Source organism: Triplophysa rosa, linkage group LG11, assembly GCF_024868665.1.
Source record: "Triplophysa rosa linkage group LG11, Trosa_1v2, whole genome shotgun sequence".
In the NCBI taxonomy this organism is placed as follows: domain Eukaryota; kingdom Metazoa; phylum Chordata; class Actinopteri; order Cypriniformes; family Nemacheilidae; genus Triplophysa; species Triplophysa rosa.
This window is the reverse complement of record NC_079900.1, coordinates 19,173,132-19,189,955: the sequence shown is the minus strand read 5'-3', so window position 1 is coordinate 19,189,955 and position 16,824 is coordinate 19,173,132. Positions and strand designations below refer to the sequence as shown.

The following is a 16,824-nucleotide window of genomic DNA, read 5'->3' as shown; positions in this document are numbered from 1 at the left end:
CAGTACACAGACATACATTATGTAAACCCAAACTTTTATTCTGGATGCGATTAATCGTTTCACAGCCCTAATTAAAACACAAAACCAGTAAGTCATTTTTCAAAATATCTTCTTTTATGTTCCACAGAAAATCAGAAGAGTCTTACTCTTGTCTAAACTTGTCTTCCTACGGATGAAGATATTAATGAAACTACACTGAGAGTCTGCCGAAACTCAAATCATCTTAAATAAAAGAAACATCTGAAGAAACAGACAGCTGAGGACCCTTACACTTTTTTCAGGGAGCTTCATATATGACACAGTGAAGAGCTGCAGGATGACGCTGAACAATAAGCCACTAACCTAGTTTAGATAGATAAAGTCGTCTGATGTCATTTTTAAAACCTTAAGACGTCAATGTGACGTCCATTTGATCTTGCGGGTAGCTAAAATTACCCACCTGTAATATTTTGTCAGACATCCCAACACACAATGAGCTGTTGAGAACTTGCTAATGTGTCAATGTGGCGTTGATTCATTCATGCTGCTATTTCTGGGTGTTAACTGGAAAATCCACCTGGCTTGTGGAAAACACATTATATCACATTCGTGCATAGTTTTCTTGGAAGTTATTTTAGAGATAAGTGCCTTCCGGTAACCAAAGTTGTCATATTTATAGCTTTTAAAGACATTGCAAAAATTAACACTTTGTTATTAACAATATATTTTTAAGGCACAACTACGCATGTGATATGGGGGGGAAATATTAAGAGGTTTGTTAAAGTGATAGTTCACCCAAAAAACAAAAAATCTGTCATCATTTACTCACCCTCTTGTCATTCAACCTGTATGACTTTATTTCTTCTGCAAAACATGAAAAAAGATAATTTGAGAAATGTCTGTGGTTTTGTGTCCATACAGAAGAAGTCAAATGGGGTCAGTTGTTTGGTTATCAACATTCTTCAAAATATCTTCTTTTGTGTTTACACAGGTTTAGAATGACATAAAGAGTGAGTAAATGGTGCGAATGTACATTTCAGGGTGAACTGTCCCTTTAAGGACAAAAGGCAAGTGTCAAAGCATCTCATTTAATTAGACTTCTGTCTAACCCTCTTAGTGGTGTGAAAGTCTGCTGTAGATCTGTCCACACAAATCTCTGCCAAGCCTATTTGTTCACTCCATCAGCAGACAAAATAAAGATTTATCCTATGAAAACATAGAAAATGCATTATTTGTTGAATAACATGGCAACAGTCAAAACAAGAATTTCTAACTGTTAAGATGCTACACAATGACAAAAAGTTCCAGAAAGTGACTTTAACATCTCAAGGACTTTTCAATTACACAAAAGGTTCTTTGTAGTGTTAAAGGTTTTGTCAGACATAAATAAATGGTTCTTTAGGGAATCCAAAATGGTTCTTCTTGCTATGAAGCAACATTTATTTAGGTGAAAGACAACCAGTGCTGTTATTGTCTCTGTGGGTATAGTTTCAGAATGATCACATCTCATTCGATTAATCAGCTTCTCACCTATTTCAGTCTATCTTTAGTTCCCCATGTTCTTATTTCCCTTTTTAAGCACTGGTTTGTTATATTTGAAAACACTTAATACGTAATGGATCTATCGAGGCTGGAGTAAACCAGTAGGAGGAGTAGGAGGAGGGAGGATTCAGGAGGAGGTGAGGTGATGTTCAGAGGTGTGGATTGGATTCGTACAGATCAGAACACTGAAGTCAGCAGGTGCACAAATCTCTTAATGGAAAGACAAAGTTTAAAGTGAGGTAACTCTGTGAGCAGGGTCACACAGCAGTAAAGAGAGGGTGAGACTGCGTTATATGTAGTAAGAGCTGTGACATTATTTTGATATCCAGAGCAGAAGACAGAAAGAGTGCGTGTGTTAAAATGACGGCACCGCAGGTGATCAGCTCACCTTTCCTGAAGCCTTTCTTTCTGAAGACCCCATTGAACGTTGCCAGCCATCAGCGTCAGCGACGACACACTTTACCTGCCAGTGAATTCCGTAACCTCACCCCACAGGACGCCATCAGTGTGTTTGAGATCGAGAGAGAAGGTAAATTGTTCGTATTAAGGATTATAAATGCCATTAGCCGGGTTTCCATCCAAAGTTGCGAATTTAGCTTATGCGCAAAATTGGAATATCGCATAAAACATTTTCGAATAAGCACCGTTTCCATCCAAATAGTCAACCGTCACTTCCTAATAAACTGCCACTAAATATCAGTAAGAAAAGTAGCCACTGAATATAATGATTTTCATATAGAATAATACTTGCGCAAGCAGACGATTACGAAACACAATAAATGCGGTGCTTTTGTGGATGCCTGCTGTTTGGGAAACAGTCGTGACAGTTCTAAGAGGCAATTACAGAATACTTTGACGACTTTGCTCAGGCATTTAAGAATGACCGTAACAACATTTCTCATGCTGTGTAACAAGATCAGTTCTCTGGTTAGTCAGGTTACGCCGTCTCATAGTGCAATTACGTGGCTTTTTGGGGGAATTTATTCGGCAAATGCGTTTCCATCTCCCATTATTCGCATTAACCCTTTTTCGCAAAACTGAAAAACCACCTCAAGCGAGCGTAAAAACTTTTTGCGAATTAAGGGTTTTTAATTCGAAATTTGGCGTTTCCATCACTCGTTTCTGATGCGAAACTTCAAAATGCGAATAAAACCAGAGTGATGGAAACCCGCTTATTGTCTGTGTAGGCCTATGGCAATAAGAAATGATTTAGACAAACAGTGCTTTTGTGCCTTATGTTTTATATCTGAGTGTATCAGAAAATTCAATGGGTTTGTGTTGAAAGCCCAGTGCTGCTAAATTCAGGTTAAGCCGCTCTAGCTGCTGAACTTTGCTCACTTGATCCATGTAGGCACGATTTTTCTGGAAATTCTTACGCTTGCGTTTAACTCCAATTGCATTTAACCAATTAGTTGAACTTTGTGAGCAACAGGTTGATGTTGTCCACAGGTATCACTTAAAGAGACAGTACAACCAAATGTAAAAATCACCCTCATGTCATTCAAAACCTGTATATGACTCTTTTATCTGTAAAACACAAAAGAAGATATTTTGAGAAATGTCTCAGTGGTTTTGTGTCCATACAACAGAAGTCAATTGGTTACCAAGATTCTTCAAAATACCTTATAAAGATAATATAGATGTATTATCTAAAATATTATATACAATATAATATATTATTAAATGTAATATAAATACAAAATAATCTATTATAAGTATATTATTTATATATTATAAATACAAATATATATTTATTTAATTAGCATTAATCTGTCTAAATTATTATTATAATTATTATTTATTCTAACCAGAGAAGTGCAAACATTTTCTCTAAATTACTGTGATCATTTTATATTTGGAGTATTGGTCATAGGAGTTTATAAATAAAAACTTAAATTAAAAGTAAAAAATAAATAAAAACAATAAAAGTAAACCAAGTACTCCGAAATAGAATAGAAGTCAATTGGGGCCAGTGTTGTTTGGAGACCAGCGTTCTTCAAAATATCTTGTAGAGATATAGATATATCATCTAAAAAATAAAATAAATATTATATAATAAATATAATATAAACATAAAGTAACATAATATAAATATACTATTTATATGTTATAAATAAAAATATTTATTTATTTAGCATACATTTAAATTATTGTTATTATTTATACTTACAATACCAGTGCAATTATTTTTCAGTAAATTACTTTCATCATTTTAGATTTGGACTATTGGAAAAACTTTAATTAAAAGTAAAAACCAATAAAAGTGAACTCTTAAGTACTCCCAAATAAGTATTCCCAGTGTTGTTTTGATACCAGCGTTCTTCAAAATATCTTATAGTGGTATTATATATATATTATCTAATATATTAGTAAATGAAGAATAAAATAAAAAGTATCAATTTATTTAGGATAAAGCTGTCTAAGTTATTATTATTATTAATAGTACTTACAAAGCTAGTGCAATAATTTTCAGCAAATTACTTTGATCATTTTGGAGTTTTTACATAAAAACTTAAATTAAAAGTAAATAGCACTTGTTTTATCAATACTTTTTATAATTAATATAAACATATGTAATTTTATAATAAGTTTTTATGATGTTATCATGTTTTTATTGTGCTTTATTGAGTTAGTAAGCTTTTTTTTAAGTTATCATTACTTTATCAAAACGACCCAACTGCAGTTTCATTGATATTACTTGTTTTAAACGGAGTTATCTGTTTTTATAAATGAACTCTTCACTTGTTTAAGTAAAAACAATAAAAAGTGGACTCCAAGTACTCCCAAATTCTATATATAGAAAACTAGGAGTCAAGAGGCTAATGTGATTGATGTGATAAACCCTTTCCTGATCTGCTGATAATCTCTTGTTTGTGCTGGTATGACTCATCATGTCTCTCCAGCTTTTGTCTCAGTATCTGGAGAATGTCCACTCACGCTAGATGAAGTGCTCGGCTTTCTGAGCCAGTGTCCTGAGCTCTCTATGGGATGGTTTGAAGAGGGCCAGCTGGTGGCCTTCATCATTGGATCTGGCTGGGACAAAGAGAAACTAGATCAAGTGAGAAAAATTACAACATTTAACACATGTAAACAAATTCATGTCATATTTATATCACATCCTATCCAAAGCATTCAGCCGATGTCTTACATCTTACACTACAGTAGTGTTTTACAGTCTCTCGTTTGACTTGATCTGACCTAGGGAGCCTTGACCACGCACGTCCCTAATGCTCAGACGGTACACATCCACGTTTTGTCTGTGCATCGCCACTGTCGGCAGCAGGGCAAGGGCTCCGTCTTACTCTGGCGTTATCTACAGTACCTGCGCTGTCTCCCGGGTCTGCGCAGGGCCCTGCTGGTCTGCGAGGAGTTCCTGGTGCCCTTCTACCGGAAAGCCGGCTTTAAAGAAAAAGGTCCTTCTGCCATCACTGTGGGGGCATTAACCTTTACAGAGATGGAGTACCAACTTGGAGGTCAAGCCTATGCACGACGGAACAGCGGATGTTAATTTCTTTAGTCGAAGGCACGTCACAACTGAAAAAAGGACACTGCTCTCAGCAACCACAGGCTCAGAGATTTACACATAGACGAGGACTCAAAGTTCTGCGATCACCTGAGCAAAGAACTAGAGACTTACCTATGCACTTATTTAAAGAAGCATTTACTATCTGGCAACACAAATGCTGTAAAGCGCACAGATGTTGGTTTGTTTTTAGCGTGGGCACACAGATCTGTTGTACAGTATGCTTTATAGATGTTCAGAACCAGAAGAAAGAGATTCAATGCAGTTTTGGAAGAAATGATCATCATATTTATCAAAAAGCTTTTCTTTGATTAATTGCTAAAAATTCTCCATGAAGAAATGCAACTGTTCAAAAAGCCATCTTGGGTCTTTTGTTAGACAATGTAAAAAAATGAATTAAAAATGTCATCAAACAATTTTATTTTTTTACTTTAAGAACCCTTGAATAGTTAGTGGAATCGGTGAAATGTCTCATGTTATTTACATAATACAGTACTGCACATGTGTTTTGGAATGCAAACTATACAGAGTTTCATGCAAACTTACATTTCAATATCCATAAACTTTCTCTGTGACATTATATAATCATGTATAACTGATATCAATAAAAATATATCAATATAAAGCTATATTATTTTACCGTGCAGTTTAATAGCACAGAACCGAGAAGTCTTTCTGTTCCGTATGCAAGTTTATATAATAACTGTTGTTTATATATCATTTATTATATCATCCCTGTTATCATCATGTTACTTTGTTCCAAAAGGAGTGTTAGAAAAGAAAATAATCACAAACTTCAGAGGTGCAGGTTGTTTTTAGTTGTATTTTGTAACAAGTGAGTAAATTGGGTAGCTAAAACACTACCTGTTCATAAACATACATTACTCCATTTGAAGTAACACACAAATAAAAGAATATCATTTGAGTGCTCGACGTGTAACGAAAATATGGCAGTAGTAGGTACATTTATCAAGGCACCAAAGGTACAGATTTTTCGTCCCTGGATTCTGAGGTCGACCCCTGACATGCTAAAACATATAAAGCACAACGGTCCAATCTCAAATCATACTCTATGTTCAGCATTTGGTGTAGCAGTGCTTTTTTTTTCGACACTGTCTTTGTGAGACTGTAGTGGGAAGAGCGTTTTTTGGGGCGAGGGCGACCCTGGCTTCGTATGATTATCAGACACCCTGATCAACAGACTACATAAAACTTTGAGGTGCATTAAAAAGCATCTTGATTCTCTTATAATGGTCAAAGTGGCGTTCCGACTCGAGTAAAAAAACACAACGACACAGGCATACTGTCCAAGTTCACAGAAACGGGAAGAGACGAAGTGCATGGGATTGGCAGAGATGCGTGTCTCTCTGTCCCCGAAGCCCCGCCCCTCTTCCGTGCATCTCCCTCAATGGAGGTGCGCGTTGAGGTCGTACTTCTCACAGAACTTGTCGGTGAAAGGAATGCAGGTGAGCAGCTCGCACCACTCGCACTTGATGGGATAGACGTAGAAGAGCACCACGAGTCCAGCGAACAGGCCCACGAACACCACCAGGAACATGATGATCTGGCAGCGTTTGCGGTACATGTCCAGGCGGCCGAAGCTGATGTAGGGCAGGAAGGCGAATGAGAGGAAGAAGCCCGAGACAAATCCGCTGATGTGGGCGAAATTATCGATCCAGGGCAGCAAGCCGAAGGCGAACAGAAAGAGCACCACGCACAGTAGCTTAGTGAAGGCTCGCCAAGGCTGAGCCAAGATCTGCCAACTCTGAATCAACTCCACGAACAGACAGGCCAGGATACCAAACTGAGAGCCGGCTGGACCCACCTGAATAGAGATAAAGAGGTTAGCATAATATGGGTTAGAGCAAATGTACAACACAGACACCATCTCATTTTATTTTTTATAACTAGATACAACTATTTTCTAATATAACAGCGTCAATATTTTGTTAAAAGGATTACAAAACATTTAAAATAAACCGAAAGTAAAACAGCTTATACAATATTTAGTTTGACCAGTCTTGAAGTTGACCAACAAAGGTTGAGCTCTTTAAGTTTCAAGCATTATTTTGGACTTTATTTGTTTAAAGTTCACATGAGATAAGTGATCAGTTGGCACCTCGGCTCTGTAGGGGAGGAAGATGGCACTGGCCAGGTTTCCTGTGATGCCACTCAGAATATAGATGATAGATATTCGAAGCCACCCAGCCAGCTTCTCCAGGTCTCGAAGAATGGTCATCTGAAAACATACCGACACCAGGCAATGCAGAATCCTGTTTTTAACACAGATGGAGACAGAGAGAACATTTCAAGCATGTTGTTTATAAGCTGCTACGATATCTTTATGGATCTGAATGCATTTTATTCCTTGCACACACACCACAACGTCTGACGTGGTTACAGAGGCCATGAGCAAACCCTCAGAAGTTGTCATTTCAACGTTCTACTTTAAACTCCAACAATCATCTATGTCAAAATTACAATACAGCTGCCTCATAAAATACAAAAAATATACGTGAAAACAAGAGTCTCTGTAAATATTGTTATTATGAAAGACATTTGACAAGAAACCACAAACATTTGATAATAAACAAAGACACATCCGAATCAGCAAGCATTACACGATGCAAAATAGCAATAGCAAAGACTTCATATGTTAACAAGACATCACAGTTTAATTTCTATGAATGGGGAAAGAGCAGCACTCTAGGGCAAAGGAAGTCCTGCTTTACAGTAAAAGCAGCCAATCATCACTTGTTAAAGTGGAAGGGCTCCCTAATAGTCTTGTGAGGTACTTGTTGGCCTTTGTGTATGTGCAGTAGCGACCTGGAAAAAAGTTGTTTTTTATAGTGCATGTTGGGCTTAAGAAACAATTTGAGAGTCAAAGTTTAGTTGTTGGTTGGAAAATGTTGTTTTATTGTGACCTTGTGGACTTAGTCTTGCCGTTACAAATATAACTTTTCTCAAAGGGACTTTGGCAAAACTCACCACCATGATGACGATGCTGGAGTTCTTCTTACTAAGAAAATAACGTTTTTCCAAGAAAACACTATTGCTTAGCGGTGCCTGCAGTCTTGTTATGCAGTTAAAGGGACAGTTCACCGCCCCCAACCCCCCCCCCCAAAAAAACTGTCATCATTTACTCACCCTCATGTTGTTCCAGACCTGTATGACTTTCTTTCTTCTGCAGAACACGAAAGAAGATATTTTGAAGAATGTTGGTAACCAAACAATGGCGGTACCCATTGGCTTACATTGGTTTTGTGTCTATAAAATAGAAGTGAATAGGTACCGCCACAGTTAGGTTACTAATCTTCTAAATATCTTCTTTTGTGTTCTGCAGAAGAAAGAAAGTCATACAGGTTTGAAATGAAAAGAGGGCGAGTAAATGAGGACAGAATTTTCATTTTTGTACGAACTATTCTTTTAATAAAGTCTTGTGAATGGTTGGCAGGGCATTTCTAGTCTGCTGTTTAATCGTATTGTATATATGATAATAGATAAATCGATCAAATAGAAATAGAACACCACAATTTCCCTGCTTCCACGCATGGCAATGAAAACACAATAAGCAGTGATTTTGTCTAGCACCACAAAAAATCCAACCTCAGAACGGTCAAGGACGTTTGGAAAGCGTGACGACAAGCTGTGAAGAGCCTGTCAAATGCGTGACAGAGGCACGTGCAGGAGCACTAATCTCATGAGCCATCTTAGAAAGCCAAACAGCCAAGGTGCATCTCTCTCTGCACTTTTCTTAATTACTACTACAGATCACAACAGAAAAAAGTGTCAGCTGTTTCTTAAAGTAGATCCTCTGATCATATGTGTCAGCTTTCCAAGCATCTGAAATATACTGCAGTGCACCACTCACTATCATAGATATGGGTAGAAAATACAGTACAGACAGATTTATATTAGAAACCAGAGAAAATTCTATTCTATTTTATTCTTAGGCTATATCATTTATCATTTATTATAGTTTATAGTATAAATCCTGCTATATTTTTTCTTGATCCTTTCTGTTTTGTACTTGTAGTCAATGCACCTTTTGTCTGCAACTGGTTTTGGCTTTTCATTTCATTGTTGGTGTGAAGAAACCCTAAGGATCTCCAAAGCCTGCAGTCACTCACCCAGCATGCAGGAAGAGAGAGAGCCAGAGGCGGTAGAACTGATCTGGGATCTCTGGGTTCAGGAAAGGAAGGAGTCCACACACATCATCCATACAGTGAACCTGACAGGGACAGTTCTTTAGATTAGAAAACCACATCCAAAACACAAACAACTGAAGAAAACATCCTGAAGTATTATCAATAACGAATCTAAGGGTTAGTTCTCGATTCTTCAGGAGCACTTGTGATTTCATTCCGTGTTGCCTTAAATGGACTTTCAATGACGTGGTACCTGATGAACTGCATTTTATATATTACCAAGGACCATCTAAGATCATGTTCACTGTTCAACTAAAGAGATAAAGTGACCTATATCTTGGATGGTCTGAGGGTGAGTAAATTAACAACACATTTTTATCAGTATTTAACACACATTGAGCACAAAGTCTTAAGAGGTTGGCACATGGTTCAGTGTGCCCTCTCAGATGGATTTTGGCAATGCCGAGAAGATTATCATGGCAACCTTCAACGTGATTATAGAGCACTTAGTTAAAGGCAGAATTATCTTCTGTTTCTGTCCATGAAGCCTCATTGGCCTAGTGTGCAATGAGTGCTAAAAACAGGTGAAACGTTCAAGACAGAGAGTTGTTACTTGGTCTCAATCTCAAGGTTCACAATAACGTCACTAGACAATGTTGTAAAGCAGTAATTTTCCACTGTCTATGTTGGTATAATAACGCCTGCTCAATGTGTTCCTAGTCAGACGGGGCATCTAAACACAACCATGATTTCTCCATAATAAACATTTTATTATATCATCACTTCATCTCCTGCCTGCTGTTATTCATGTCCTGCTGCTGAACCTTGCAAAAACAGAACTGCTTGTAATCCCGGCCGACCCAAAGATTCATCACAACCTCTCCACTCAACTAGGCTCATCGACCATCCCACCTCCCAGAACGGCCAGAAACCTGGGAGTGGTACTCGATGATCAGCTAAACTTGGATCAGGTTTCCAGCACCACCCGGTCCTGTAGATTCATCCTCCACAACATTAGGAAAATGAGACCTTTCCTGTTCAAGCATGCTATGCAAGTCCTAGACCAGGCTCTTGTCCTGTCCAGACTAGACTATTGCAATGCACTACTGGCTGGACTCCCAGCTTGCACAACCAAACCTCTACAGATGATCCAGAATGCGGCGGCAAGAGTGGTCTTCAATGAACCGAAGAGAGCGCACGTCACCCCTCTCTTCATTAAGTTACATTGGCTCCCTATAGTCCCTCGCATCAAATTCAAGACTCTGCTCCTGGCCTACAAGACCACCACTGGTTCAGCACCCCCATATCTTCACTCATTAATGCAGACTTATGTACCCGCCAGATCTCTACGCTCTGCAAACGAACGACGTCTTGTAGTGCCATCCCAAAAAGGGAAAAAATCACTTTCACGTACCTTCTATGGATCTGTTCCACATTTGTGGAATGATCTGCCCGCTGCTACAAGATCAGCAGATTCTGTAGCCATCTTTAAGAATGGGCTGAAAACACATCTCGTCTGTCAACGCCTGACCGATTATTTCTGACTTCTATTTCCTTTCTACTCGTTCTATCCTTAAAAAAAAATCCTTTGCTTTGTATACTGTGGTAGGCTATATGAGACCAGTTTTTACTGCACTTTTTGTTGTCCTTATGTTGTTCCGGTTGCTTCTATTGTTTACCTCATTTGTAAATTGCTTTGGACGAAAGCGTCTGCTAAATTACTAAATGTAAACGTAAATGTTATTCCCATTCATCTCTGATACTAGATGTCTAAGTCTGCAGGATAGTTAGATCTATCACATGGCCGAGTCTGCAAAGATCTATTAGATCTATCATTTGGCATATGGACAACATGGAACGACACTATGGTGTTAGGTATGTAGTAGGGATAGTGCTGACTGACATGTTTAAGAAAGAGCCTAGATGACGTCACTCACCTGGGACGCATAAAGCCGCTAAGTAGGCGGGGCTGGAAGGGAAAAATGGCAGAGCGTGCCACACGTCTCTCCAGTGCCTAACTCCCTTATGTTTCCTCCTTGCCAACAACCTTTTTTTCCCTTTGAGATTACTATTACCGCTGCGGATTATAATAAAAAACTTGAACTAAAGTATCACCAAGCTTGGGCTGGACCGAGAACCGTAATCTTCAGATGGTACTGCGCCGGGATGGGCAACTGCAGGTGAGTGACGGCTCTCTGGGTGTTTAATTTAGCTGACACACACATTTTCATCCCCACATTTCGGTGAGGACTGACTCTCACGTTATTTTACATCACGTAGGGAAAGTTGTATTTTTGTATTGTGTTACGACGGATAGCAGATAACCCCTTATGGTGTGTATTTATGTTGTTATCGTGTATCGAAACAATGGTATCATTTGGATCAATAGATCCAAGATAGTATAATCTATCAATTGCTCTACTGCTTACTTGAGAGCATAGTGTTGCCTCCTCATGGAAGTATCCCGTCATGAAGTCACAATACTCCCTCGAGGTGATCTCACACCTGCACAACAGCACATAAGACAATCAGAAACCCTTTGAAACTGTAAAGGAATGAATGTAAATTCATGTTATTTGCAGTAGCCCTCACCTTCCTTTAGTACCGATGCAGCAGGGTCGGCCGGTGATAGTACAGTCAATGTGAGGCAGATTAGTGTGGTTTCCTGTATTATATTTGGTGCAGATCTGTAATATGAATCTATGTTAATAACATGTGATTTGAACACAGATTTCTTTTTACATATACTATAGTACTGAATGAAACATGAAATATCATGGAATTACTATGGTTCATTTCTAAAAACGACATGGCACTGTTTTGGCCCGCTTCTTTTGATGGCACACTTACTGGCCATTTGGTTATGTCATCAGGCCACTCGTGAGGTGAGACCGATGCCGGCTCTATACATGTCCTGCCAAAAACACAGAAAGTATGTGTTAAAAATGCTTACGCGTTAAATTTTGTGAATATGAGGGATGTTTAATGTTTCCTCACCTGGGGTCCTGATGACACACAGAGCCGTATTGCCGTGTCTTTCCCTCTAGTTGGGGGGCGCTGGGATGTTGGGGCCACTTCACCCACACAGCGAGAGTGCTCTAAAAGAGAAAGATAGAGAGAGTGAGGGATACAGGTAATGGTCTGCCATCTACATAGTTTGGTTAAACAAATAATATACAAAACCCCCCCATAAAAATAGTTTGGGGCCTCTGTACTCACAGAGCACTCCTCCTCTGAGGTCTGCAGACAGCCCGAGCGATCGTTCCGCACACAGCAAGCTGAATTTCGCTCCACGTCTTGTTTTTTCTTCATCAGATCGTGTACCTGAATGTCCCTCCGCATACAAGGTGAGAATTTGGCTCCTAGGTGAATTAGCGCCTCCTGGTGAAAAGAGGAAAATAATGAGCGTGTTATTTTATGCACAACTCAAAATATGGCATAACGGTGCTGGTAAAATTAAGTTTGTAATGGCGTCTCGGTTTACTTTCATTTTTGTGTTATTGAGTTGTCCCAGAACATCAGAAAAAGGTATATTTAAAGGGAAAGTTCACCCAAAAATGAACATCATTTATCATTTATTCATCCTCATCTCATTCCAGGTTGCAGGTATGCAACTACCAAACAACACTGGCATTCAATTACTTCCATTATATTGGCACAAAACCACATTTGAGACATTTCTCAAAATATCTTCTTTTGTGTTCTGTAGCTCAGTGGTTAGAGCATGGCGGTCATGGGTTCGATCCCAGGGGATTGCAAATACTCAGATACAATGTGTATAGTATAATGCTAGGGCTGTGTATCGCCAACAACTTTATGATACGATACGCATCCCGATACAAGGCCAGGGTGCGATACGTATCCCGATACGGGTCAATTATTTTATTACATTTATCATACAACAGATTTACAGCAAAATATACTCGCAGAAAACTGCCATTCATAACTACTTATCAGTTAAACACACAATTGACAAATCAATGCATAAAGTAGCTTTGAGAATGAGTATAAAGTTGCAAAAGATCAAGTCCTTATACAGAGACCCTTGTTTCTAAAACAGGGTTTCTAGGCTACATCATATGTGTGCATGGGTTTTACAAATAGACTATATGTCTAACGAATAAATATGAATATATGCATTGACGTGCAGTCAGAGTAAATAGATTTAATTAAACAAGAAAGTGTTGAATTGAAATAGATGACGTATTTCTTTCTAGATGTCAGATTTCTAGACATAATATTATAAATGTATGGGTGCTGTAAGATTTAGGCAGGTCTTTGCTCTTCACTTTCTATTACACGCACATTTACTGTCGCTCTTCCACGTCTTACTTTTCGTGTATTATGAGTTTCATTGATTTTAAATGCGTGCAATAGTTTTATAGTGGATGAGGCAGAAGCAGTGTATTTCAAATGGACCACAAAGATACAAAAACTTACCGAACTTGGTCCAATCCAAAAGTTCTCTTGCTGCACAAATTTGACATTTTCATAAACGCCTTTATTCCTCAGAACCTTGAAAGAAAGAAATGGTGATCAAATGTGTTGACAAACACCAGATGGATCCAAACAGGAATAGAACGTGGGAACACTAAAAGTACAACAGCACTCACAGAATCAACAGTCTCATGCTGGGAGAAGCCCACGGGTGCGATGCCGTAAATACACACCGCCAAAATGGTGATCAATATGTGAACGACCGTTATCCAATATGTGAAAAAAGGCCTGAGAAACAACACCAAAAACATCACATCATCATTATCAGCTTTTAGACGGTGACTGAAGTTAGGTCATTTAGTCGAGTTGTCATACCTGTGGTCATCCATGTCCTCTATCTGCTGTTTCACGTAGCTGTCGATCCGCTTGCGGTACGTACGATTGGTCAGCTTTCCCACCATTCCCAATCCGTACGGTCGCTTTTCTCTTGCGAAGAGCTTCTTGACTGGCACGGCTATGCGCTGACCCCTCCGCTGACCGTCCACGCTCACCACCTCCTGCTTCAGTCGGACTTTAGGTGGAGCAGGTGTTCCCTCTTTCACCTTTCGCCAGCCGCGTTCAAGAGGCCTTTGTCAGAGAGACGGAATTATCGACTGGGTCGCTCTTACATCTAATCAAAGTATACGATTTTACTGTAACTGCATGATAAGTGTTCCAGAATAACAAAAACAAAGAAAAAAAGTCAAAGACAAGAGCAATAAGAAATTCTTATAAGAATAGAGTTTTAATAAAAACTTGACTAAGATCATTCAGTGCCATTACTATCACAAACTTCAATGTACCAGCAGGATATTATTGAAAAACTATATAAATAAATAAAAATATGTAAACTACCGCTCAAATGTTTTAAAACACTTGACTGAAATGTTTTTCCTGCTTTAAAAATCTTTTAATCTTAACGTGTGAAATTACTTTTAGATAAAATTTACTTACTTATAGATAAAAATGTAATTGTGCCAACATAGTAATTTTTTTATTGGCAAATCTATTTTTTCTATTAGATTATATGAGTTTATAATGGATGGAAATTCGGTTTACTAAAAGTACCAGGATAAAATCTAAAGAAGCTGTCTGATAAAATGCAAAGAGTACTTTTATTATGCTAGAATATAACATAGTTTTATATTTACATCATTTATTTTGGATGCTTTTAGTCAACATGATTTTGTAGTTAGTTGTATTTGTGTTATTTCATAGTTTTCAGAAGTGACTATTACTCTAATAAAAGTTTTGAACAGTAGCATAACATTCATATTACTTCACCCATGATGGTATTTGTAAATAAAAAGCGTGTAGTTCTACAATAAAAAATAATAGAAAAGTGTCACCCATCAACAGAACAAGTGTCATATGATGATCAGCATCAGGTCGGGTGACCAGCATTATTAGTCAGTTCAAAACTGTTTCAACTTTAAAGTTGTGAGGTCATCAGAAGGTAATATAGCTTCATATAAATGTTGAAACTTACAGCATTAAATGACTCTTCTCTAACTCGTTCTTGTCCAGCGCGCTGCCCGTCAGCTCAGACTCGTCCAGCTGTTTGCTGTCCACGTCCTTCATCGTGGAATCTGATGGAGACTCAAACACCTCATCGTGGAAGGTGGACATCTCTTCCTGCATAAGGGCGTCCTAAAGCCACACAGAAACAAACTTGAGAAAACGTTCTGTATGTGTGATATACTTATATTAAGTGCTGTTTTCTTACCCTAGCGAAGAAAGATGTATCCAGTTCATCAGGAAAGTCCACAACATCTTCCTCGATGAAGCTAGCGGGCGTGAAGCTGCGTCTGTTAGTTCGCCTTAGTGTGCCTTCTCGCAGCGATCGACCCTAAACATAACAATAAACCTTTACGTTTTGTTTGCTTATAAGTAAGAAATTCTGATCTGATATCTGCTGTTTTGTGTATACATCATCTAACTCAACCTGATCATGAACCAGATGTGATGTCCATATATTAGCATCTACCAGATCACGTGTCACCTCGAGCTCACCTTCACCAGAGCCGCTGCTGCTCTGAAGCTCATCTTGGCCACAGACTCGCGCTTGCGTCTGCGCGGGATGCGGTTCAGGCCCGAGCGTGAGCTGTTGAAGGAGCAGAGGGAGGCACCGCCGGGGGTGATGGGAGTTTGGGGCACGCTATAGCCATCTACTTCTTCAAACATGCGAAACGCTCGACCACGTGCCAGCGGGTCCACAATCTGAAGAAGAAAAAAAACAGTATGACTGGTCAGAAATAAGAACTTTTGATTGACTGAAAACAGGTGAAGACAGACCCAACGCTGTACCTTCTGCATGCCATGCTGAGATGAGGGTACGTATAGAGGCGGAGGGGTCTCCGTGCTAGTCAGTGATATGTTGTCCTGGCTGGGCAGCTCCATCTCACGGATGACCTGAGGTTTCAGTTTGCCGTATCGCAGGCTGCAGTGGCGCAGGCTCTTCCTCTGCCATTTCTGCGTGGCGTCGCCGTCCTTACTGACTCCGAACCAGTCCGCCGTACCCCTGAGAACGATCGAGAGTCAGAGATCACGCATCGCTTTCATCCCTGCTGACATGATTTCACACAGTAACTGATACAATAATAGTTTACAGATGTTGATAACACTCTCTGCTCCCATTGTGTGCAATTGAGATGTAGGAAAGTGTGGTGAGTAACTGTGACAAACTTCAGAGGAAATAGAGTAGGGACATGCCCCGACATGCTTGAGAGTAAAGGTACCGGCATTGGCTAAAGTCCTCTCCCACACACATACACAGAAAATGAAACCAAATGCGTGCACACACGCACACGCATTTGGACTGATATGTGAAGCTTCTGCACAGCTGTTTGGCTGTGACATTATAAACCAAGCAAACATCAGCCTGATATAAAAGAAATGAAAAATGAAACAAGTTTGTAACTTATGATTCATGTTCCAGTAAAAAAACATGCTAGCTCGAAGTAAAAAAAATACTTAGTTGTGTATTTACAACAATACATGTGACAACAAGCTCCACAGGGGCTGAATGGGTATGATATATAGTACAGTATAGAGACGGAGCGCATTTAGGCCACGCCCTCTCCATTCAATTTCTATTGAGGGAAGCGGCTTTCTTGTCATTTCTGACTTATAACCAAAAAAAACAGAACAATGTCT

The 16,824-nt window shown here is 39.0% G+C and overlaps 2 protein-coding genes across 3 annotated transcripts in view; one reads left to right on the top strand and one right to left on the bottom strand.

Annotated features, from left to right (window-relative positions):
* The first annotated feature begins 1,663 nt into the window (after positions 1-1,663).
* On the top strand, positions 1,664-5,264 carry aanat2 (arylalkylamine N-acetyltransferase 2). Its single transcript, XM_057346143.1, has 3 exons — positions 1,664-2,050; positions 4,425-4,579; positions 4,724-5,264. The coding sequence occupies exons 1-3, from the start codon at positions 1,882-1,884 to the stop codon at positions 5,027-5,029; spliced, it is 630 nt and encodes a 209-aa protein (XP_057202126.1). The 5' UTR covers positions 1,664-1,881; the 3' UTR covers positions 5,030-5,264.
* A 195-nt stretch (positions 5,265-5,459) lies between these two features.
* rhbdf1a (rhomboid 5 homolog 1a (Drosophila)) overlaps positions 5,460-16,824 on the bottom strand; it is a 42,055-nt gene continuing 30,690 nt past the window's right edge. Inside the window, exons 5-19 of one of the 2 annotated variants that reach the window (XM_057346141.1) lie at positions 15,976-16,189; positions 15,682-15,888; positions 15,395-15,517; positions 15,158-15,318; positions 14,005-14,256; positions 13,806-13,917; positions 13,633-13,707; positions 12,412-12,573; positions 12,190-12,290; positions 12,043-12,106; positions 11,785-11,879; positions 11,622-11,697; positions 9,175-9,275; positions 7,164-7,317; positions 5,460-6,869 (exon numbers count right to left, since the gene is read on the bottom strand). In XM_057346141.1, the coding sequence (XP_057202124.1) occupies positions 6,450-6,869; positions 7,164-7,317; positions 9,175-9,275; positions 11,622-11,697; positions 11,785-11,879; positions 12,043-12,106; positions 12,190-12,290; positions 12,412-12,573; positions 13,633-13,707; positions 13,806-13,917; positions 14,005-14,256; positions 15,158-15,318; positions 15,395-15,517; positions 15,682-15,888; positions 15,976-16,189 (2,317 nt within the window). In that variant the 3' untranslated portion in view covers positions 5,460-6,449. The remainder of the gene's footprint in view (positions 6,870-7,163; positions 7,318-9,174; positions 9,276-11,621; positions 11,698-11,784; positions 11,880-12,042; positions 12,107-12,189; positions 12,291-12,411; positions 12,574-13,632; positions 13,708-13,805; positions 13,918-14,004; positions 14,257-15,157; positions 15,319-15,394; positions 15,518-15,681; positions 15,889-15,975; positions 16,190-16,824) is intronic. The other variant, XM_057346142.1, reaches the window with a different exon arrangement.